The sequence below is a fragment of the Aquarana catesbeiana genome, linkage group LG07, assembly GCF_042186555.1.
Source record: "Aquarana catesbeiana isolate 2022-GZ linkage group LG07, ASM4218655v1, whole genome shotgun sequence".
Taxonomy (NCBI): Eukaryota; Metazoa; Chordata; class Amphibia; order Anura; family Ranidae; genus Aquarana; species Aquarana catesbeiana.
The window spans coordinates 200,235,542-200,259,928 of NC_133330.1; the positions used below are offsets into that span (position 1 = coordinate 200,235,542).

Consider the following 24,387-nt stretch of genomic DNA (forward strand, 5'->3'; position numbering starts at 1 on the left):
GCTGTTTACATTTGACGCCAGACCGACGCTTGCGTTCGCCTTAGCGCGAGAGCAGGGGGGACAGGGGTGCTTTTTTTTTTTTTTTTTTTTTTTTTTCTTTATTATTTTTTTGCTTTTTTATCTTATTTTAAAACTGTTCCTTTCATTTTTTATTTTTTTTTTTAATCATTTTTATTGTTATCTCAGGGAATGTAAATATCCCCTATGATAGCAATAGGTAGTGACAGGTACTCTTTTTTGAAAAAATTGGGGTCTATTAGACCCTAGATTTCTCCTCTGCCCTCAAAGCATCTGACCACACCAAGATCGGTGTGATAAAATGCTTCCCCAATTTCCCAATGGCGCTATTTACATCCGGCGAAATCTAAGTCATAAAATGCTCGTAGCTTCCGGTTTCTTAGGCCATAGAGATGTTTGGAGCCACTCTGGTCTCTGATCAGCTCTATGGTCAGCTGGCTGAATCACCGGCTGCATTCTCAGGTTCCCTGTTGAGACAGGAGAGCCAGAGAAAAACACGGAAGACGGTGGGGGGGGGGGGCATTCTCTCCCACTGCTTGTAAAAGCAGTCTAGAGGCTAGGATTGCTTTTACATGAAAGCCGACCGCTGGCTGAAAAGAATGATACCAAGATGATACCTAAACCTGCAAGCATCATTCTGGTATAACCACTCAAAGTCGTGAATGGTGTACCTGAAGACAAAAAAATGGTTAACAATAAAGCACAGTAAACGGTAAAGTATAAAAAATTGCATACCTGAAAAGCAAACATGATAAAACATAATAACAATAAAACATTGCAGAATAGAATACAGTAAAAAAGAGCAGAACAATAGAGAGAATAGAGAGAGAGAATAGAGAGAGAACAATAAAACGACAACTATTATTTTTTATTTTATATTTTTGTTTGTGGTTTTTTTTTTTTTTTTTTTGTAACTGTAACTTTTATAACTGTAACCGGTTCCAGGTTCGGGTCTCTCAAAATGCGATGGCATCTTGGGAGACCCTGTGAAAGTGTGTCCTAGTCTGTGCAATGCTGTACCCTACGCTAATACTCAACTAGTGAATGGTAGCGTTCAAAACATTCACCAATGCAAAGACCAGGATTGACAGGAGGGACAATAATAGCGGGTGTCACGCCTAAATCCGCGTTTGCTGCAGACACAACATCTTTTTTGGGGGGGTTCGTTGGGTAGGGGTACTCGGGAGGACATAAAAATGCCTCTCGTGCAGCTGACTGCATTTGGTTGGGGATGTGAATGGGGGAAGTACGGGCGCTGCAGAAGTGGTGGGTTCCCAATTAGGATTGGCGAATGCAGCAGGAAGGGCATTATGGGCACGACGGGCCTGTGTTTGTCTTCTTGGTGGCAGCGGGACACTATTTGTGCTTGCCACCTCACCAGCTTGAACTGCACTTATGGGACTCGCCACGTCACCAAGTGTTACTGCAGTGCTGGTTTGACTACGACCGGGGTGTACTAGGCCGCTGGCGCTTGCCAGTTCACCAAAACGCTACCAAAAAAACTGTTAACGATCGCAGGGATCAGGCCTGACTCTGCGAACGCTGCAGTTATGCGTTTAGTTTTTTGTAAGTGACAGTGATCGATCGATACTGCACTTGGGTGGGCTGGGCTGGGCCGGGCGGAGGGGCAAAGCGCAGGTGCTAGCAGGTATCTGGGCTGATCCCACTAACACTGCGTTTTTGGGAACCCTAAACTGCTGGGGACGCCAGTATAGATCTGATCGGATCAGATCAGATATTGATCAGTTCAGATACTATACCACTAAGGGAGGTGTACGGTGCGTGCGTGGGTGTTAGCGCTACTGGCACTAACCTGACGCTGCCTGGGGCTGGTGCTTGCCAGTTCACCAAAACGCTACCAAAAAAACTGTTAGCAATCGCAGGGATCAGGCCTGACTCTGCGAACGCTGCAGTTATGCGTTTAGTGTTTTGTAAGTGACAGTGATCGATCGATACTGCACTTGGGTGGGCTGGGCTGGGCCGGGCGGAGGGGCAAAACGCTGGTGCTAGCAGGTATCTGGGCTGATCCCGCTAACACTGCGTTTTTTGGAACCCTAAACTGCTGGGGACGCTAGTATAGATCTGAACGGATCAGATATTGATCCGATCAGATACTATACCACTAAGGGAGGCGTATGCTGCGTGCGTGGGTGTTAGCGGTACTGGCGCTAATCTGACGCTGCCTGGGGCGACGCATATCACCGCCGGGCGATCAGGGGGCTAAACCTTTATTCGGTAATAAACGGCGGGTGCCCTGACACTATAAAAAATAAACGAACTAACCAGCGTCACCCGTAACGGTTATACGGTGATCAGTGGTGAAAGGGTTAACTAGGGGCAATCAAGGGGTTAAAACATTTATTAGATAGTATATGGGGGTCCCTGTCGCTATAAAACGCTGACGGCGAACCTAAATATTTACGTCCCTAACTAGCATCACCAGCGACACTAATACAGCGATCAGAAAAATGATCGCTTAGCGACACTGGTGACGGGGGGTGATCAAGGGGTTAAAACTTTATTAGGGGGGGTTAGGGGGGTATCCTAGACCTAAAGGGGGCCTAACACTCACTGCCCTAACACTGTAACTGTCACAAACTGACACCAATACAGTAATCAGAAAAAAAAAAAAAAAAAAACCTGCTTGGTGTCAGTTTGTGACGGGGGGGGTGATTGGGGGGGGATCGGGGGGCGATCGGGGGGGGGGGGATCGGGGTGTTTTGTGTGCCTGGCATGTTCTACTGTGTGTGTAGTGTGTTGGTGCACTCACATTACAGTCTTCTCTCCTCGGCCCGGAAAGGAAAATACCGAGCCGAGGAGAGATGACATCATTTCCTCTGCCTCTGTGTACAATACAGAGGCAGGGAAATGATCCCATTGGCTGGGAGCAATCGCGAGGGGGGGCCACGAATGGATGGCCTCCCCCTCACCACCGATCGCCGGGGGAGATTTGCCGACCGCCGCAGGCACCGGGGGGGGGGGTCCGATCGGACCCCCCACCTGCGGGCAGGCAAGGACGTACCTGTAAGTCCTTTTGCCTGCCTGTGCCATTCTGCCGATGTACATCGTCGTGCGGTGGTCGGCAACTGGTTAAACAGCTTTGCTAGTGGGACCGGATCAAAGCTTTATACCAATCGCATTCTACACTTGTATAATTGAACCTTCTGAATACATCCCTATATATTTATTTTTATGTTGATTTTATATGTGGATTTTTTTACGCATTTGGTGGCACTAATTTTTTAATTTTACACTATTTTGATTGCTGGATTTTTTAGGAATTTTTATTCACCGCTGGATTTATTTGAGTATTTATATTTATTTATTTATTTATATTTATTCATATATATTCATTTTTATGCACATTGTGAAGCGCTTCAAATATCATTATTTATTCTTTTTAAGTGACTCTGAAAACACTCTCTTTTGATAGCAGCCTCACTTGGTTTTATGTGTAATTATCAGCTATTTAGCGTCACAGCGCTTTGTGTTTTATATATTCTTTTTCACAATAAATTGTTAGATTTTGCACTTATGTACTAAAAGGTAAAAACTTGCCTTTGTATCTTAGGCTACATATTCGTGTTCATCATGATGACAAGCGTTATGAGTGTGAAGATTGTGGGAAGACCTTTATACGACATGATCATCTCACTAAACACAAGAAAATACATTCTGGTAAGTTAGTTTTCGTTTTTTAATCCATCACCAGGAAAATACAGTTTCCAGTTATATTTTGGTACTACTGAAAAGAGGAGCCTAGTGCCTTTATTTAGCCTTTTCACTGCTTGACCAGTATTCCCATTTCTCTTAGCATTCATTAAGGGACACAGCAGACCTCTAAGTATATACTGTTCCACTAGGATAATCGTAAAGTACGGCTCCTCCTAGTGGCTATACCCCAACCACATACTGAGTAAGCCCAGTTTGGCTTAGTCTGCTTGGAAGGTAGGCAATCTCTCTATAGCTCAGCTGGATCAAGACGTTGAAGATTTATTTACTTTGCTGCAGAATTATCTATCAGCAGCTGCCCCTCTGAGGTAAGAATAGGTTGGGATTAGTATGGTGTTATTTTCTTTTAATTGTATCAATTTTTGTCTTTATTAAAAGAAGATTACACTTGTTAATAACTTTTGTCTTTTGAGTGATGTTCATGCTCACTGAAGTTAATGGTATGAAGTAACCCTAGAATATATTTAAAAATGATTTCATGTGTGCACTTTTCATTGCCATTAGATTTGATAAGGACCAAAAAGTATGTCATGTATTTCAATTTTATGGGCCAGTATTTTTCATAAATGCCATTCCAGATACATACTAAAAGTGGGATAGAATAGAATTAAAAAAGGATGTATAGCTAAAGCCCTCTGTTTGCTGACATCATAGAGCCGATCCAGGGTCTCAAAAGATCCCGATCATACACTGGCAGGTGGCTCAGCCTATCAGTGAGCTGCTGAGAGCCTGAGCCAGCCACTCCCCCCTCCACAGCTCAGCAATCCAGTATGTATTTGAGGCACAGAGCAGAGAAACAGTGACTGACAAACTGAAATCATTAATACAGTGGTAAAGGATGTGAACCCCTTGGAATTGACTAGTTTTCGGCAGTATTTTGCCATAAAATGTGATCTAATCCTAATCCAAATCACAATATACAAACACAATATGCTAAAGCTGATAACAAACAAACAATTCTAATTTCTCGTGTCTTCACTGAACACACCGTTGCTGGAGGAAAAAGTAAGTGAACCCATAGACTTATTATTTCAACGAAAGCTAATTGGAATCAGTAGTTTGCATACCTGGAGTCCCGTTAATGAAATGAGTCTGGAGGTGTGGTTTGGAGCTATTTTTGATAAAAGACACTTAAACATTGTAAGATTTCTGTTCATAAGAAGCATTAGCTGATGTGAACCATGCCTTGCAAAAAAAGGAGTTCTCTGAATATATACAATTTAAGAGTAGTTGATCTGCATAAGGCTGGAAAGGAATACAAAGCAATCTCAAAGTGTTTAGACATTCATTTAGATAAATTGTCTGTAAATGGAGACCGTTAACTACTGTGGCTACTTTTCCTAGAAGTGAGCACCCAGCCAGGTTGACTTCCAAGGCACAACACAGAATCCTCAGTGAAGTGAAGAAAGACCCACTAGTAAGAGCTAAAGGCTTGAAGACATCACTGGAACTGGCAAACATGCTTGTTCATGAGTCTACCATACATAAGTCTTTGAACAGGCAAGGGTGTCAGTGGCAGAATACCACAGAGGAAGCCACTGCTCTGCAAAAAAAACGTTGCTGTGTGCCTGAAGTTTGCCAAAGAGAACATTGGCAAACCACAAAGCTACTGGGAAAATATTTTGTGTACTGATGAAACAAAAGTTGAACTGTTCGGGAAGACTACTCAGCACTTCGTATGGCACTAAAAGGACTAAGATTACCAACATCAAAACATCATCCCAATGGTGAAGTATGGTGGAGGGAATATCATGATTTGGGCTTGCTTCGCTGCCTCAGGGCCTGGACCACTTGCCATCAGAGGAGAAAATTAATTCCAAAGTTTACCAAAATATCCTACAGGATAATGTCAGTGTGGCTGTCCGCCAGTTGAAGCTTGGTAGAAGTTGGGTGATGCAGCAGGACAATGACTCTAAGAACTGAAATAAATCCACCACAGTCTGGCTTCAGAAAAAGAAAATGTGCCTTTTTGGAGTGGCCCAGTCAGAGCCCAAACCTTAACCTCATAGAGATGCTGTGGAATGACCTTGAGAGCCATTCACACCAGACATCCTAAAAAATGTGTCTGAGGTGAACCAGCTTTGTAAAGAAGAACGGTCAAATTCCTCCTGAAGTTGTGCAGGTCTGATCCAGAGCTATCACAAGTACTTGCTTGAAGTTATTGCTACCAAAAAAGGTTCGACCAGCTGTGAACTTAAGGGATAACTTACTTTTTCCTCCAGCACTGTGAATGTTTGATGGGTGTGTTCAATAAAGACACAATAAATTACAACCCCTATTCCAAAAAAGTTGGGATGCTGTGTAAATTATACATAAAAAAAACAGAATGCAAAGATTTGAAATCTCTTAAACCCACATTTTATTCACAATCGAAAAATAGAAAACATATCAAATGTTTAACCACTTGCTGACCGCCCTATAGCACTTTTTTACTGCTACAGGGCATCAGCTGTGCGCAGGATCACTTATGTATATATACCTGATCCTGCACTTCCGCATGCAGGGGGTGCAGGATCACTTATGTGTGTGTATATGTATGTATATATATATATATATATATATAATATATATATATGTATGTGATCCTGCACTTCCCCATGCAGGGGGTGCGCACTGCCAACGGCCACTTTTGCTGTGATAATTCACAGCAGAAGCCAATCTCCGGATCCCGGAGACTCCTTGTCCTCCGGCACCCGCCGATCGTCAGTAAAACACAGAGAACTGATGTAAACAAGGCATATCTCAGTTCTGACGGGGGAAGAGACCGATGCTGTGCCTCTGCAGAGCAGGGACTAAAATCGATCTCTTTCCCTAGTGAAGGCAAAACACTGTGTACACAAACACTGGCTAGGGACACAGTTTAAACCTTTTAACTGCAAAGTGTTATAACCCTGTGATAGCATATTAAGGTCACCTCTGAAGGGTGGGTGGAAGTGTGAAAACGTTGTTTAATAAAGATTCTTAAAAAACTTTATCCCCCAAAAAACGGAGTAATACCCAAAAATGGTTTTGCATAAAAATAAACAATAATAATGTGGGTATAATATGTTTCAAACAGTGCCTGGTCCTGTGCAACTCACTGTTTACAATGTGATGCTATTATATCAAAATGTGCTCATGTATTGGTACCATACATTGATATAAAGTGCTATAGTGAAGGAGAAGGTGGGGAGAAAAAAGGGGGAGGGGGTTGGGGGGGAGGGAGGGAAGAAGAGGGAAATTGAAGGAAGGGGGAAGGGAAAAATCCAGTCGATGATAAAGTGACTTGTGCTAAAATGATATTCAGAAAAACAATGTTGCTTTAAATAGTCCCAATTGTAGTGCACAAGTGATAGTTGTGCTTGAAAGCTTGTTCCTCTTGGTAAACCATTTTGCTCAAAATAATCTTCTTATTCCAGTGTTCATTTGGTGACAGTGCTTAAATTCGTGCTTTTGCTGTGCAAACACTCACCGGATACTTTCACCCCTGCAGGGGTATTGCGCGGTCACAATTTGTGCCACTGTGCAGCACTTCCTGGTAATCCCAGATCGTGTTGTATTAACATAAAAGAGAAGGGGTGCCCATAGTGTAAAAACGTTTAAACCTTTATTCCAAAAGTAACAGACTGGTACTCACATTATAAAAGTTCAATTCAAGCATAAAAGATCTGAGTTTAACCGTCATAAAATCCTGTGTTCATTGGAGATGACGCACGACGTTGGTCAGGCCACGTGTAAAGGGACGTAAATATTATTTGGGTACAATTGCTTGCCTGCACAATTGTCAGTTAAAATAATGCAGTGCTGTATCACAAAAAATAGCCTTGCTTGAAAAAAAAATATATATACATATGGTATTTTTGGTGTGTTATAGTAAAGAGTGGGCATGGTTTTTATTGTGCCAGGGGCGTTTCTAGGATTGTAAAAGACCTGAGGTACCTTTGGGAACTCAAAGTAGAGCAGTGGTGGGTCTGGCCAGATTGTTAACAGTGTGAGGAGGTTAAAGGGGTGTGGTTAAATAATCCCTCTACCCATAAAATATGCTTAGGTTGCTGTGCCACAAGTAAGCGTCTCAGACATATATACACCTCATCACAATCATTAAAAAAAAAATAATTCTTTCTTACATATTATTCTGTACATAATAAAAATACATTTGTAACCTGTTATGTTACACCCTGGATATGGGTGTAACGTAACATATTGCAATAGGTGAAATTATCTATTAATGTTAAACTTGTGCTTGCTTTCTACTGCACAGATGCTCAATTCAGCATCAAACATTAGGTGGGCAGGGTACAGGGGGTCAAGAACGCAGAGCACAGGGGTTTAGCAGGGCAGAACACAAGGGGTCCGCACAGCAGGACATGTTACATGGGGGCAAAGCAGAGTACATTATGTGGGGGACATTGCAGGGCACATTACGGTGCCTTGAGAAAGTATTCATACCCCTTCAAATTTTCCACATTTTGTCATGTTCCAATTGTAGTGATATAATATGTATAGTAGTATCGTGGTTATGATAATTAATTAGTAAGTACTCTTCCGCAGCAACCCAAATCTTCCAGAGAGATGCACTTTATTGACTTCCAACACAGAACAAAGTCCACAGATGACAAAAAATCCGACTGAGTATATAATTCAGAGTCCCATTTTCTCTAGATTTGCGCCTTCATAGTCATACACAGACAAGACTATATGTACTATAGACTGAACGCCATGTTATATTCACTAGACACTGAATGGCTGAGCAATTTGATTGGCCGTCTCCATTCAGGCCTTTGATATGCTTTAGTCTTTCAGACAGACAACAACCCCCAGCCATGAACAGCTGCAGTCATAAACCGCCCCAATTTGCATTCCCGCATATCAACATCAACAAGTCCCCTTAGATATGTGTAATTAGATTAGATTAACAGATACCACCTGAACACCCTTTGAAATGTTCAATTAGGTTAACAGGCCATACCTCACACCTAGGTAGACTTGCATAAGATTAACACATCAAAGGGTCTTCAGCTGTCCCCTTGCTATGTTAAAATTCAGTTGACTTGGACAATTCAACTGAATTTCTGGTCAACATGGCACTCCAATACAACATTATACATAAATCGGCCAACATATTACAACACCAATCAAAATTGTAAATTGTATTTTTTGGGGGATTTTACGTGATAGACCAACACAAAGGGGGTTATTTACTAAAGGAAAATCCACTTTGCACTGCAAGTGCACTTGGAAGTAAAGTCGCTGTAGATCCGAGGTATACATGCAAGGAAAATAAAAAACAGCATTTTAGCTTGCACATGATTGGATGATAAAATCAGCAGAGCTTCTACTCCTTTCAAATCTACCCCTTAGATTTAGAGCGACTGCACTTTCAAGTGCACTTGCAGTGCAAAGTGGATTTGCCTTTCGTAAATAACCCCCAAAATGTCACATGATTGTGAAGTTAAAGGAAAATTATAAACGTTTTTCAGCCCCCTTTACTCTGATACCCCTAACTAAAATCTGGTAGAACCAATTGCCTTCAGAAGTCACTTTAAAAGAGAAGCATGGGTTTGAACTTTTTTGCAGAATCGTACTTACCTAGGTATATGCAGCATCCATCCGATGCTGCATCTGTCCCCCGCCGCTTCTTCACTGAGAACCGAACCACCGAACACTGCCGATGGCTCGGTTCTCACAGATGACCTGTTGTGCCCCGTACACACGGTCGGATTTTCCGATGGAAAATGTCCGATCGGAGCCTGTTGTCGGAAATTCCAACCGTGTGTGGGCTCCTTCGGACATTTTCCATCGGATTTTCCGACACACAAAGTTTGAGAGCAGGCTATAAAATTTTCCGACAACAAAATCCGATCGCGTCAATTCCAACCGTGTGTGGCCTGTTCCGACGCACAAAGTGCCACGCATGCTCAGAAGAAATTCCGACACGGAACAGCTCTGTCTGGTAAACTTAGCGTTCGCAATGGATACAGCACTTTCGTCACGGTGCAATGTAAAAAATGGTTTAATACAGCGCACTCTCTTCTTCTTTATAATGTCAGAAGAATTAAGTAGTTTTGCTGCTCATATTTCACACACACTTCTCACAAACTTATTTCTTTATTATCTATAGGGATTCCCTTTATATATTTTGATTTGTCACATCTCACAAAAATATGTTTGTGTTGTTTTTTTGTTTTTTTAATTTTTTTTAATTTTTTTTAAAGGCAGATTTATTTTTTATTTTAGGTTTGTATTTTTTCAAAGGCTGATCTTTGTTTTATTTTAGTTTTAGTTTTACTCCAGAATATTTTTGTGTGTGTTTTGTGTGTCAAGTTACCACAACACCATTATTATCTTGTATTATTTAATCTCAAGGAGATTGTTTGGTGTTGGTGTCCCTTGTTAATTTCACATTGTATTTTTGAAATGTACCTGAATCCTCACAAACAAACTGTCCTTTTAGAAGGAAAAAACACATAGGGAAGTATAATTGAAACCAAAAATCCTTTATTAAGGGATCAGAACCAAACAAACAGGGAGGCAACGCTGGATAATCAGGAGAAATTAGCGAAGCCTTGGACCCCCAGGGCAGACATCAATTCTTGAACATCAAAATTGGTGGCCTGAGGAGTCCATATGTAAGGAAGCGCAGTCTGGTCCTGAAGTCCCAGAGATCAGCAGATGACATCTGTGTCCCCAGGCTGTGGTACCACAAGAGGCTGCATCTTTTGGCCGACCAGACTGAACCCAGGGTCTTCACTTTCTGGTCTTCCTTCCACGCTTCCTTCCTGGCTGTGGCTCTGCTGTTGGAGATGTGGCAGGAGGAGGAGTAGGACCTGGAGGAGGACTAGTAGGACCTGGAGGAGAAGGAGGAGGAGGACCTGGAGGAGGAGGAGGACCATGTGTGAGGTCACAAAGGTGGGTATCAGATGTTATTTGGGCCCTCAACCCCTTATTGAGAGCCTCCAAAATTAATGACTCACACATGAGTTGTTGGCCCTCCTCCATCCGCTGCATTTTACAGGCAATTATGCCAGCAAAGTCCTCCTCCACGGTGTGTGGTGCTCCCAGGGCCTCTGTAGCCTTCCAAAAGAGGCCTATAACAGCCTCCTCTAGGGTACTCCTCTTCCTGCCACTTTCTCTTTGCAGGTGTAGGGGAGGGACCTGCATATCAGGCAGCCTGCTCGGCCCGGCCACCTCCTGGCTGCGACTTCCCTGTGTATGAAAAAGGGACATGGTTTAATGTTTTGCATCATCAATCACAATCCTAAATTAGTACTCCAAACTAACATCTAGTTAACATAATTGATTGGACAACCTGAACTATTTAGAGGAATGCTATACCTGGCTCAAGCTGGGCTCCTCCACATGTTGTTGCCTGGAAGGCCCAGGTTGGGCGTCAGAAGCCTCAGCTGGGGGGGAAGGAATCGTGGAAGGAAGACTGGAGAGTGATGACCTGGGTTCAGTCTGGCCTGCCAGAAAATGCAGCCTGTCATAGTACCACATCCTGGGGACATAGATGTCATCTGCTGCTCCGGATCTCTGCGAATCCTGGACTTTCTGGCGCTCCCTTACATATGTGCTCCTCAGGCCACCAATTAGGATCTTCAAATATGTGATGTCTGCCGTGGGGATCACCTGCTTCACAATTTCCAACAATTGATCCAGCGCTGCCTTCCTCTTTGTTTGGTTCCTATAATGTGGGTGGTTGATCTCCCACAGACAAGGCAGCTCCCTGAACATGTCAATGAATATTGCCATGAAGTCTGTATCATTCAAGATATCCATTTTAACTGCAAGACACAACACAAGACAAACCCTAATGTCAGCCAAAACTCTCCTAATCTTGTTACAATATAGGCCTCAATCTAGAAGCAGTATAGGCCCAAGTTTGTCTCTTACCTTCGTTATTACGATCGTCACCTCCAATGCTCCTTCCTCCGCTCACAGATCGTACGTAATACGCACGCCTGTTATGCTTTATACACACTGCGCATGCGTGTAACTCCGCCTGCCCCTGACGTTCTTTTTAGTCTATTCCCCGCCCCTTTTCGTTCGGCGCAGTGGGTGAAGAGCACATGGCGGAGTCAGAGCAGGTGCGTGCTAATTATAGCAACGAGGAGGAGGAAAGCCCAGATCCGGAAACGTCCCGATCCAGAAGGAGACGATTTAAGGCCACAAATATGTCCTTCGGGGAGATGTTGGAGATGGTGGACATCCTGAAGAAGGCCGACTATGATGGAAAGTATAGACCTTACCCCAACCCCAATATCAGAAAGGCCAAGATCATGGCGAAAGTGGTCAAAAGTCTGCACCGGAATTTCGGGGTACGACGATCGAAAGATCAGCTCAGGAAGCGGTGGTCGGACCTAAAATTAAGAGAGCCCGAGCAGTACAGAAAGATCCGGAGAGTGCTGCAAAAAAGTAAGTAGTTGTGCTGTGTTCCTATTCTTTTTGTGTTTATTACGTTCGTGCTGCTCCATATGCTTTTCTTAAGTGTTGTACAGTTTAAAATGGCAAATTTAATGTTCATGGGCCCATTATTCGTTCGTATCAAACCTTTTTCTTTCGGCCTATAAAACACCATTGTTTAGGCCATATGCATTTGCCAACATTTTTTAGGGCCTACTTGTATGAAAAATATTTGGTTGTGTAGATGGGTTTGTTACTAGAATGAAATGCAAACTAGATTCTGTGTAAGGAGAGGACACTCAGCAGCTGTTTTCACATCTGGACACTGGAGCACTAGTGTGGGACACAAGAACACCCTTTTTATTAGGGGGCCCACACAGGTGCTCCAGTGTATACTATAGGTGTGTCTCCATAAGTGAAGCTTGTACAAGACAGGTAAAGTATTGAAGCTTGCCAAAGGACAATAAAAATGCTACATCTTGGAACTCTGCCCAAATAGACAATTGTATCCCACTTCCAAGCAATGTTTCATCTTTAGATTTCGGCCATCAAATATCTGTGTGCTAATTATACCATTTTTGTTTTACATAGGGGAGAAACGACTCGGAGGACACCCCTCATCCAAGGAGACCACCCCTCATCCAAGGAGACCACCCCTCATCCGAGGAGACCACAGACCCCCCACCTCTGGAAGAAGGGGAAATACCCCCAACCCAAGCTGAGCAGGAGGAGGAAGAAGACGTGGTGGAACTAGTCACCACAACAGGTGAGTGTCTGCGACCACAGGCTCAGGTAAGAGATGGATGCCGGCAGATTTTTTATACCTGTTTTTGTGATCGTGATGTTGTGGATCGAGATCCTTTCACATCAGAAAGTGCCCAGATCCTGATTGGGGAGATCATGGGGTGTAATTTAGAATTGGAAAACCTCAAGAAAAAAATCAATGATGTTATTCCAAAAAATAATAACATCATTGATGTTTTGGGGCGAATTTAAAACCCCGCAAAATCACTTTATTTTTTTGTGTGCTACAATCTTAAAAATGTTTTAGCGATGTTTCGAAGAGCCAAATTTGGAGGATGCACACAGTGTGCCAACATGTGCTATCTGCCATCACGGGAGATCAATGGATCAATGCAACCCCTTCCTCAATAATAAAGTAGCTGTGAGGAAGGGGTTGCTCCCCCAAAACACATCCCTTGATCCCCCGTGATGGCAGCTAGCACATGTTGACATTCGTAAATTAGTGTGCATCTTCCAAATTTGGCTTTTCAAGGGGTGACTTCACCCCATCTGAACGCAATATCAAACACAGTTCCTAAATACTCATGTCTGATATTGCCTTCAAGTTTTACCATGTGTGAACTTTGTAAGTTCAAGATTTTTGTCTTTCTTGTTGGTTTTACACAGGCCTGTTTTATCTTAAATGGACATTTCTATTTTTTATAATGTTACCCCAAAAATTGTTATACAACAAACATGTTGGTTTGTTTTTAAAACCTTTTCTAAATGCACATGTGATTGTGCAGGTATTAAAAAGATTGTTATTCAAGAATGTGTGGATTATTGTCTCAATGCTACAACACTTTTGTGGTGATGTAATTGCTGTTTTCTGTGAAAATGGGGGTTATTTCCTGAGGACAAATCCTCTTTGCACTACAAGTGCAGTTTCAGTGCAGTTTCAAGTGCACTTGTAGTGCAAAGTGTCTACGCCTTTAGTAAATAACACCCAACAGTGCTTTGTATAAGGTTACACAATCACGCCATTTTCAGGACTCCCCACATTGCTGTCAGTGTCAGCTAAAACAAACACAAGCAGTAAATGTCACCAAAGATTAGCTTTTTTTTTTTTTTTTTTTATTTGATAAAGGCATCACAAATTGTCTGGCATATTGATGGCCCCCCTACCCGCAAAGAACTCACGGTATCTTAACCGGACATCACGGGCACTCAGGGAGGGCAAGCCAGGACGGCCACTGTCAAGCGCTGTCAGGGTTGTTTCATGTAAAATTCCGGCCTCAGGCCCAACTGAGCCAGCATAGTTGGCAGAATGTTGGCGTAAAAAGTTATGTAGAACACAGCACGCCAGGATTATATGATTAAGTTTATACTCCGCCATATGGATGGGTGTCAGAAATAGGCGGAACCAGCTGGCCATGATTCCAAATGTGTTCTCCACCACTCTTCTGGCTCTGGCCAGCCGGTAATTAAAAACCCTCTGTTCCGGGGTGAGGGTCCTCATCGGGAATGGCCGCATAAGATGGTCCCCCAGCGCAAATGCTTCATCTGCAACGAAGACGAATGGGAGTCCTTCCACATTCTCTTCTGGAGGTGGCAAGTCCAAGCTGCCATTCTGGAGACGCCAGACTCCACCATCGGACATCCGGCCATTCTTCCCCACGTCCACATACAAGAAGTCGTAATTAGCCGACACCACCGCCAACATCACAATACTATTGAACCCCTTGTAATTATAATAGTACGACCCCGAGTTGGGTGGTGGGACGATGTGGACGTGTTTCCCATCAATTGCCTCTCCGCAGTTAGGAAAGTCCCACTGCTGGGCAAAGTGGGAGGCCACAGTCTGCCATTCCTGTGGCGTGGAAGGAAACTTGAGGAAAACAAAAAAAAATTAGTATTTTTGAACATAAACATGGCAAGCAGATTAGACACAAACATTCTTGGCCAACCTCCAGATAACAACATTTATTAAGGGGAATTTTACAACACAAAAGTATAAGGTACACCTATCATATCCCCCCCCCCCTTCTCATGGGCCATTTCTAACATTATAGGGGGGGGGATCTTGAACAGGTAACCCTCTCCACTTCATTGAGAGATGAATGCCTAAATACAGGGTATTACTTGGAACAGCCCCTCCTTAGTTACACTATTGGCAGCCCACTGGACAGGTAAGGGATGTCCTAATACAAAGATATAAATACACACTGTACACATTTGAGCACATTTGGACATTCTGCTATTACCTATACAGATAATAATAGGATACAAAAACTTGAAACAGTACCATTTGAAAGTATACAGGCAGGCCCTTGCACTACATGCTTTGGGTAATTCATCCATACATCTGACCACAAAAGAGGTGGGTATAGTGTGTATGGGTTTGGCAAAGTCAGCAAATAGATGATTGAGGATAGATAGAGAATTGGGATCAGCTGACTTAGCAGTTGGGGGGAGGGAGGGGTAAAAAAAAAAAGATTTGGGAACACCACAAAAAAAAGCCTCTGGCACTTTGCCTGAATTTAAAGCACAAATCACATTTCAAAACATTTTAGGGTGTGTCTGGGGTAAAGCACTACTATGGAGCTGATAAAATACATTAAGTGACTACATGAGGTGAATATAGGGCAGGAGAGCATGCTGGGGAGGTTAGTGAAGGCAAATATGTATGAAGGACCAAAAAAATAATAACATAAAAATTCAGCATGAATGAGAACAAAGGGGACATTCACAGCATATTACAATCATGGTAATTAGGGAATGAGGAAAGAAATACAATATATTAGCAAACATTCAATACAATAAAATGTGATATTAAAGGATAAAAATCTTACCTTCATATACTCCTTCTGCAGGACCTGGATGATGGCAGAACAGGTCTTTGGGATAATGATCCCCAGAGCCTGGGGGGAGATGCCTGTCGAGAACTTGAGGTCCTGCAGGCTTCTCCCTGTCGCCAAGTACCGCACGGTAGCGACCAACCTCTGCTCTGCAGTGATGGCTTGCCTCATGCAGGTATCCTGCATGCTGATATAGGGGGTCAGCAAAGCCAGCAGACGGTGAAATACGGGGTCCGTCATCCTGAGAAAGTTCCTGAAATCATCAGGATTATTCTCACGGAGCAAAGGGATATGAGAGAACTGGTAACGCTGAAGCAACCAATTCTTGGTCCATGAACTCCTCCCCACCCTGTTCATGGACTGGACTTGTGTCAAGGTCAGGACCCCAACACCAAGCCCCCGCACAGCACGAACTCTACGAGGAGTACGTATTAGCAACATGGCTAGAAAACGATCGGCTGCTCAGAACGAAGTAACAGAACGCACTGAAGAACAGCAAGGCCTGTGAAGAGCGACCTGAAAAACAGTAACGAACGCACAAGAACACAATGACTAAGTCACGCAGAACTTGCTTGCACGCACTGAAGAGCAGATACAAACCCACAAGCACAAACTGAACTGCAGAAAACGATCTGAAAGCCACGAGTCTGAAAAAGCGCGAATAGTCTCTCACCAAACTTTTACTAACACGAGATTAGCAAAAGGAGCCCAAAGGGTGCCGCGCTTGGTTCTGAACTGGCCTTTTCTAGTCTCGTCGTACGTGCTTGACGTCACCGCGTTGTTGGCGATCAGAAATTCCGAAAACTTTGTGCGACCGTGTGTACGCAAAACAAGTTTGAGCCAACATCCGTCTGAAAAAATCCTAGGATTTTGTTGTCGGAATGTCCGATCAATGTCCGATCGTGTGTACGGGGCATTAGTCTGCAAAAGACTTGAGACTTGGGCGGAGGTTCACCTTCCAGCAGGACAACGACCGCAAACATACAGCCAGATCTACAATGGAATGGTTTAGATCAAAGCATATGTATGTGTTAGAATGGCCCAGTCAAAGTCCAGACCTAAATTAAATTGCTGTGGCAAGACTTCAAAATTGCTGTTCACAGATGCTCTCCATCCAATCTGACAGAGCTTGAGTTATTTTGCAAAGAATGGGCAAAAACATCACTCTCTCTAGATGTGCAAAGTTGGTAGAGACATACCCAAAAAGACTTGCAGCTGTAATTGCAGCGAAAGGAGGTTCTACAAAATATTGACTTGGGGGCTGAATACAAATGCACGCCACACTTTTCAAAAAAATTTGAAAACAATTTATCATTTTACTTCCACTTCACAATTATGTACCACTTTGTGTTGGTCTATCACATAAAATCCCAGGGGTATGAATACTTTTTCAAGGCAGATTACATGGGGGGGACAGCAGGGTACATGGGAGCACAGCGGGGCATATTATATGGGGACACATGAAGGGCACATTACATGAGGGGCAGCAGTCTGTCCTTCAGTATAATAAATAACCCCCTCTTCCAGGTCATTCTGTCACAGTGTGCACAATCCCCCCCCCAAATTCACAGACCTCAGATAGTTCTCAGCTGCATGGGGGTTTTCCTTTTTGGTGGTTAGGATGACATCATCGCCCCGCACCCCAGTGATGCCAGTCCCACCCCCAGACAGCTGCCTGCTCTTGGACAGCAAGAGGCTCTGTGTGAAAGTGTGTCACACAGGGAACTGTGACAGGATCCAGGCACTGGCAGTGACAGTTGTGGCTGCAGTGATCTGTCTCTTCTATGTGTGCAGTGTGTGACAGGGCTCAGCTGACCCCCTTCCCTCGGGCCAGTGTGCCCTGCACACACTGAACACATTGATGATACGTCACTGGTTTCAAGATGTGCCAAATATTTTCAATTAGTGAAGGGTCTTGACTGCCAGCGCAGGCCAGTTAAGCACCTGGACTCGTCTACTAAGAAGACATGCTGTTGTCATATATGTAATGTGTGGTTTAGCATTGTTCTATTAAAATATGCAATGCCTTCCACGAAAAAGTCATCACCTGGATGAGTGCATATGCTGCTCCAAAACCTGGATATATCTTTCAGCACTGATGGAGCTTTTCCAGATGTGCAAGCTGCCTATTCCATACGCCCTTATGTACCCCATACCATCAAAGATGCAGGCTTTTCAGCTGAGCGCTGATAACCCAGAAGGCCCCTTTCTATGTAAAATTACTGCAGAAAAACAGTTAATGTCAAGGGGCTCAAATCCTTTTCTTGCCACTGTAAAATGGGGTGTCTGCTCTTATAACTGTTACATGGAACCTGTAAATATACTGTATGCTAAGGGATTGAAAATGTTAAATTTTGTAAATTACTAGTTGCATTAACACATATATTTATATATATTTTGCCCTGTAATCGGGACACAATGTAGAGTTGTATTTGTGCAGCAAAAATTACCGTTTGCCTAATTTTGTAGAAGGGAATTGTGTATCCTTTACATTTTCTCCCCACCTTGCGTAATAAACATAAACATTATCATACTGTTTATGCTACAGAAAGAAGGATCTAGCCCCAGAAAAATAAGGTGCTTCTTTAAAGTAATAAGAACAATATTAAGAGTCTATATCACCTTGCTCATTCAGGACAAATGATTGATCTCTTTAAAACCTAACTATCCCTCTGATCCAGTTATACCCACCTTCAGAGTATTCCCCAGCTACTCATTCCTCCATTGCATCTGCTGCAAAATGCCTAGTGTCAGAGCATACAGGGAGTGATTTCAGACCAATCCATTGGCCACTATGCCTGAGTGTTGCCTTATGGGAGGAGGTAACATACTCTCCCTTGCCCAGAAACAGGGAGTTGTGCTGTTTGTTGTAGACGACCGAGTAGCAGGGGGTTGTGGTGCAGGGCGGATCCAGAGTCTAGTCTCGGGAGGGGCACTGCCAGAAAATAAGGTGTTGCTTACAGAACTGGGGGGGGGGGGTCAGGAGAGCACACAACAGCGAGGTCAGGATGGCACACACAAGGGAGGTCAGGAGGGCACAGTACAGGGTCAGGAGGGCACACACCAGCGGGAGGTCAGGACAGCACAGTATGGGGTCAGTAGGGCACACGCCGGGGAGATCAGGAGGGCACGGTATAGGGTCAGTAGGGCACACACCGGGGAGGTCAGGAGAGCACAGTACGGGGTCAGGAGGGCACACACTGGGGAGGTCAGGAGAGCACAGTACGGGGTCAGGAGGGCACACACTGGGGAGGTCAGGAGGGCACACACTGGGGGGATCAGGAAGGGACACACTGGGGGGGGGGGATCAGGAGGGCACACACTGGTGGGGATTAGGAGGGCACACACTGGAGGGGATCAGGAGGGCACACACTGGGGGGGATCAGGAGGGCACACACTGGGGGGGATCAGGAGGGCACACACTGGGGGGGATCAGGAGGGCACACACTGGGGGGGGATCAGGAGGGCACACACTGGGGGGGGATCAGAAGGGCACACACTGGGGGGGGGATCAGGAGGGCACACACTGGGGATCAGGAGGGCACACACTGGGGATCAGGAGGGCACACACTGGGGGGATCAGGAGGGCACACACTGGGGGATCAGGAGGGCACACACTGGGGGGATCAGGAGGGCACACACTGGGGGGGGGATCAGGAGGGCACACACTGGGGGGGGATCAGGAGGGCACACACTGGGGGGGGATCAGGAGGGCACACACTGGGGGGGGGATCAGGAGGGCACACACTGGGGGGGGGATCAGGAGGGCACACACTGGGGGGGGGGATCAGGAGGGCACACACTGGGGGGGGGGATCAGGAGGGCACACACTGGGGGGGGGATCAGGAGGGCACACACTGGGGGGGGGATCAGGAGGGCACACACTGGGGGGGGATCAGGAGGGCACACACTGGGGGGGGATCAGGAGGGCACACACTGGGGGGGATCAGGAGGGCACACAGCAGGGGGCAGTCACAATGCTTTATTGAGCCCAATTTCTCACTGTGCCACACGAAAAGATGCAGTCCCATTTGTCAGTAACAGCTCCTCTATGCTAAGCTGCAATAACTCAGCAGACTTACCTTAGAGGTGCCTGTAAACTAATCCAGGATATACTGCTAGCTGAGCTTACCTCCAGGAAGTTCACAGTCACTCGGCTCCCTCTGCTCAGCTGCTCACACCTCCCTCTTCCAGGTGGGCGCGGTCTCGGGGGTCAGGCACATCCCCTTCCCTCCCACTCAAGCAGAAGCCTGCAGGAGAGAGGCTGGAAAGCTGCTGGGGGAGGTACAGGGGGCGGAGAGTGCAGTTCCGAGTGTGTGCAGTAATTCCTAATGCTGGAAATAGCTGTGAGTTGTCCCGACTGTGGGACATTCTCGGGGCGCGCTCAGCCTCAAAGTCAGCAATATTTTCTCGGGGGGGGGGCGCAATTGCCCTGTTGTCGCCCCCCCCCCCCCCCCCCCCCCCCCGATCCGCCCCTGGTGTGGTGAAGGTAATTATAAGTGTGAGGTAAGGGCTCATGTACACTACAGCGTCTAAACTTGAGTTTAGGAGCTTTTGGTGTGTTTGGGTTTTTTTTGCCTATGTTCCTAAACATAACTCCATAAAAGCCTTTGTGTCCATGTACACATAGACTTTTACAAAAGTTCAGAAGCTGCTGTGGTTAGGGGAGGTTCAACCTCCCTCCCCTGAATGCGAAAGAATCCGTTCAGGATGGGAATGTTTTGACCGCCGGTCGCAAAATTGCGGTGCGATTTTGCGGTTTCTCGCGGCTGGCGGTCATCACAGTCTGTGTGTACATGAAGCCTAAGGGGGGCGTTAAACTGCCTTTGCACTAAATAAATGGGCAAGGTAACAGGGTTTCTAAGTTGAGAATTTGAATTTCTCTACTAATTTTGACTTTTACAGAAGTAGACATTTGTACTGTTTTTTTTTTTTTTTTGTTTTTTTTTTTAAATCAAATACAATTTGCACAAACTAAACATTTAATACCAAATCATAGCGATTAAATATTAAAATATGTATTTCAAGGTGAGAAAGCCCATCAATGTGAAGAGTGTGGAAAATGTTTTGGCCGCCGTGACCATCTGACTGTGCATTACAAGAGCGTTCATTTAGGGGAGAAGATTTGGCAGAAGTAAGTGATTTCATTTTAACAGTCAATGGATAGAAGAAAAATGTATGCAACATATTGGTTCAAATATATTAATATTCAATAGGAAGAAAAATCTCACCTTTGGTCCCATTTGCCCTTACAAAAAAAAGTTAGGTGGAAAATGCTGTAAATAAGAATGCTTTCAGAAATTAGAAGTGTTAATAGTTTATTTTTTATCAATTAACAAAATGGAAAGTAAATGGACAGAAGAGAAATCCAATCAATATTTGGTGTGACCACCCTTTGCCTGCAAAACAGAATCGGTGCTTCTCGGTACACTTCCGCACAGTTTTAGAAGGAACTCTGCAGGTAGGTTGTTCCAGACCTCGAGTAGAACTAACCACAGATCTGTGGATGTAGGCTGCCTCAAACCCTTCTGTCTCTTCATGCATCTACAGTCCTCCATGTTGGCCTTTTCTTTGTTTTTTTGTTTTTTTCAAAAGAGCTTGAACAGCACATCTTGAAACCTCAGTCTGCTTTGAAATCTTTGCCTTGGAGAGACCTTGCTGATGCAGTATAACTACCTTGTGTCTTGTTGCTGTGCTTAAAGTAATTGTAAAGCTTTGAGGTTTTTTTAAATGACAAACATGTCATACTTACCTCCACTACCCAGTTTGTTTTGCACAGAGTGGCCCCGATAATCCTCTTCTGGGGTCCCCCAGCGGCGCTTGTTGGCAAGCACAGAGGTAAGATATTTCTTGTAGTTGGTTACCAGGTTTGCACACATCTCAGGAGAGATTTTGGTCCACTCTACTTTACAGATCTTCTCGAAATACTTAAGGTTTCTTTGCTGTCGCTTGGAAACTTGAAGTTTCAGCTCCCTCCATAAATTTTCTATAGGATTATGGTCTGAAAACTGGCTAGGCCACTCCATGACCTTAAAGTGGATGTAAACCCGAAATTTTTTTTTTTTAATGTCATAATATAGAGGTATAAGATTTCCTTGAGCCCATTTGAGCCCAGTCTTGCCACAAAGAGTTAATCCATCTCTGGGCAATCCTCTTTTTATTGTTCAGTGAGATAAATCTTGACAAACAGAGAAAAACTTTGTCAAATCCTCCCCCTTGCTATGAGTGACAGGTGATTTACATATCTCGTGCACTAGTCTAAGACATACATTATTTTTTAATTCCCTCCCCCACTCCTTTCTTCTGCTGCTCTGCCAGGATTGGATGTTCCACACCTCAGCATGATTTGGCATGCTGAAGTCATGTGGTTACTTTCCTGTCTTTTCACTGGATGTTAGAGATCATAGCAGAAGTTCAGTGTAAGAAATACACAGGAGATAAATGCATATTGACAAGGGGAGTGTAGAGGTGGGTGGGGAGTCTACTGACATCACGACTCCACCCACAGAATATGCAGTTTTTCGGCTCTCATAACAGACAGAGGGGAGACATTTGACAGGTAAAGATACATGCAGGAGGCATGTATATCCTTATAGATAACCCCTATGGCAGTAGTTTAGAAAGGATGACATTGGTTTTACATCCACTTTAATGTGCTTCTTCTGGAGCCACTCCTTTGTTCTCTTGGCGGTATGTTTTAGGTCATTGTAGTGCTGGAAGATCCATCCATGACCCATCTTCAGTGTTTTGGCTAAGGGAAGAAAGTTCTCATCCAAGATTTTTCAATAAATGGCTCTGTCCATTGGCCCCTCAATGTGACAAAGTTGGCCTGTACCTTTTAGCAGAGAAACAGCCCCAAAGCATAATGTTTTCACCTCCATGCTAGATGGTAGCGATGGTGTTCTTAGTCGAGTTAATGCCAAAGAGCTCAATTTTGGTCTCATCTGACCACAGCACTTTCTCCCAATCCTTCTCTGAATCATTTAGATGTTCATTGTCAAACTTCAGATGGGCCTGTACATGTGCCTTCTTGAGAAGGGGGACATTGCGGGTGCTGCGGGATTTCAATCTATGGCAGCGTATTGTGTTACCAATGGTTTGTTTGGTGACTGTGATTCCAACTGCATTAAGATCATTCACAAGCTCCTCCAGTGTAGTTCTGGGCTGATTTTTGCAGGTTTGAATGGAAGAAAGAGATTCTGTGGACAGGTGTCTTTAATACACATAACGAGTTGTCGTTAGGAGCACCTTCCTAAATTGACAGGACTAATCTGTGTAGCCAGTCTGTGGGAGACAGAATTATTGTTGGTTGGTAGGGGATCAAATACTTATTTTACTCACTGAACTGCAAATCAATTTGTAACATTTTCATCGTGTTTTTTTTTTTTTCTGGATTTTTGGTTAATATTCTGTCTCTTTCATTTTAAGATACAGCTATGATAAAAAAATTTAGACCCTTCGTTTCTTTGTAAGTGGGCAAACATACAAAATCTGCAGGGGATCAAATAATAATTTTCCTCACTGTATATATGTAAATGTATGTGCATTTTAAAGTGTAAATGTGTTTTTAGTTCTGTAAAATGTACATTATATGACGCAGCAAGTTGTACCCATACTAAGCGTTTACTCTTTGAATGTGACTGCCTTTGGTCCTTTGGATAAATACATCAAGGAGATCACGGGGGTAAGTGTACTGTCCCCAGAAAAAGAGGGCTTATGCCCCTACAAGCTGGACTTCTACTCCTGAGGGTAGGAAGTTTTGCTCTTCTGTTGTGAGGTTACTATTCTGTTACTTGAAAATTGCACTATATGAAAACCTATTATTTACAGATATTTGTTGATTGGGGTAAACATCTGGTGTTCTACAACTTGTGTAAAAGTTGCCTTGTGCAAAATGATCGGAAAGTGCATTTTTTCTAATTTTTTCCTTATTTATTCCTGATAAGAACCTAGGAGCTAAAAATATATGTATCAAAACCTCCTACTAAATAGTGTCCCTCTCTGTAAAAAAACAGTGTATAATCTGTTTGGGTAGACTGCAAAAGTTAAAGGTTCTAATGAGAAAAGAAAAAAAAAAAAAAAAAACGCCATGGGTCTCAAGAAGGGCAAAAGAAGAAAAGCATCATATGGCTAAGGCTTTTTTTCCCCCATGGCAGCAAGTTCTGGTTCTCTCTGAGCCCTGTAGTGAGAACACTGTAGTGAGCCCACTTTGAAGCCCACTTCTTCAGCTGCATACTGTGTTGTGATTTGCATCTTAGACTTATAGGCAGGATGTCCTAGTCACTTAAAAACTCCTATCACCTTTGCATTCTGGCAACCGGGATTTTCCAGCTCCAATGTCAATAAGTTTTTTTTTTTTTTTTCTTTTTTCAGTTACTGTTTATAATTTTAACAGATGGGATACAGATCGCGAGCTTGATAATCACTAGATGGATTTAAATCCTGTAGGGGTGGTACACATCACACTGCAGCTTCTCAAAAAGACGAGGATAGTCATGGGGTTTGTTGGATGGCAGTTGCATAATATTGTTTGGTACAGAGAATTGTGTTTGCTGACTTTCAGTAAACCTGTGGTGCTCAAACGCACCAAAGGTAATTAATCAAATTAGGATTTTACCTATTATCCCAATAGACTTGTATGTTGTATATTCCTGTCTATGCATTTACAAAACAA

General features: G+C 43.9%; 1 protein-coding gene across 1 annotated transcript in view; it reads left to right on the top strand.

The window, feature by feature from the left end:
- The window catches only part of ZBTB41 (zinc finger and BTB domain containing 41), a 107,588-nt gene that overhangs the window by 76,078 nt on the left and 7,123 nt on the right, over positions 1-24,387 (top strand). The window contains exons 8-9 of the mRNA XM_073592980.1: positions 3,590-3,696; positions 20,742-20,847. Of these exons, the coding sequence (XP_073449081.1) occupies positions 3,590-3,696; positions 20,742-20,847 (213 nt within the window). The remainder of the gene's footprint in view (positions 1-3,589; positions 3,697-20,741; positions 20,848-24,387) is intronic.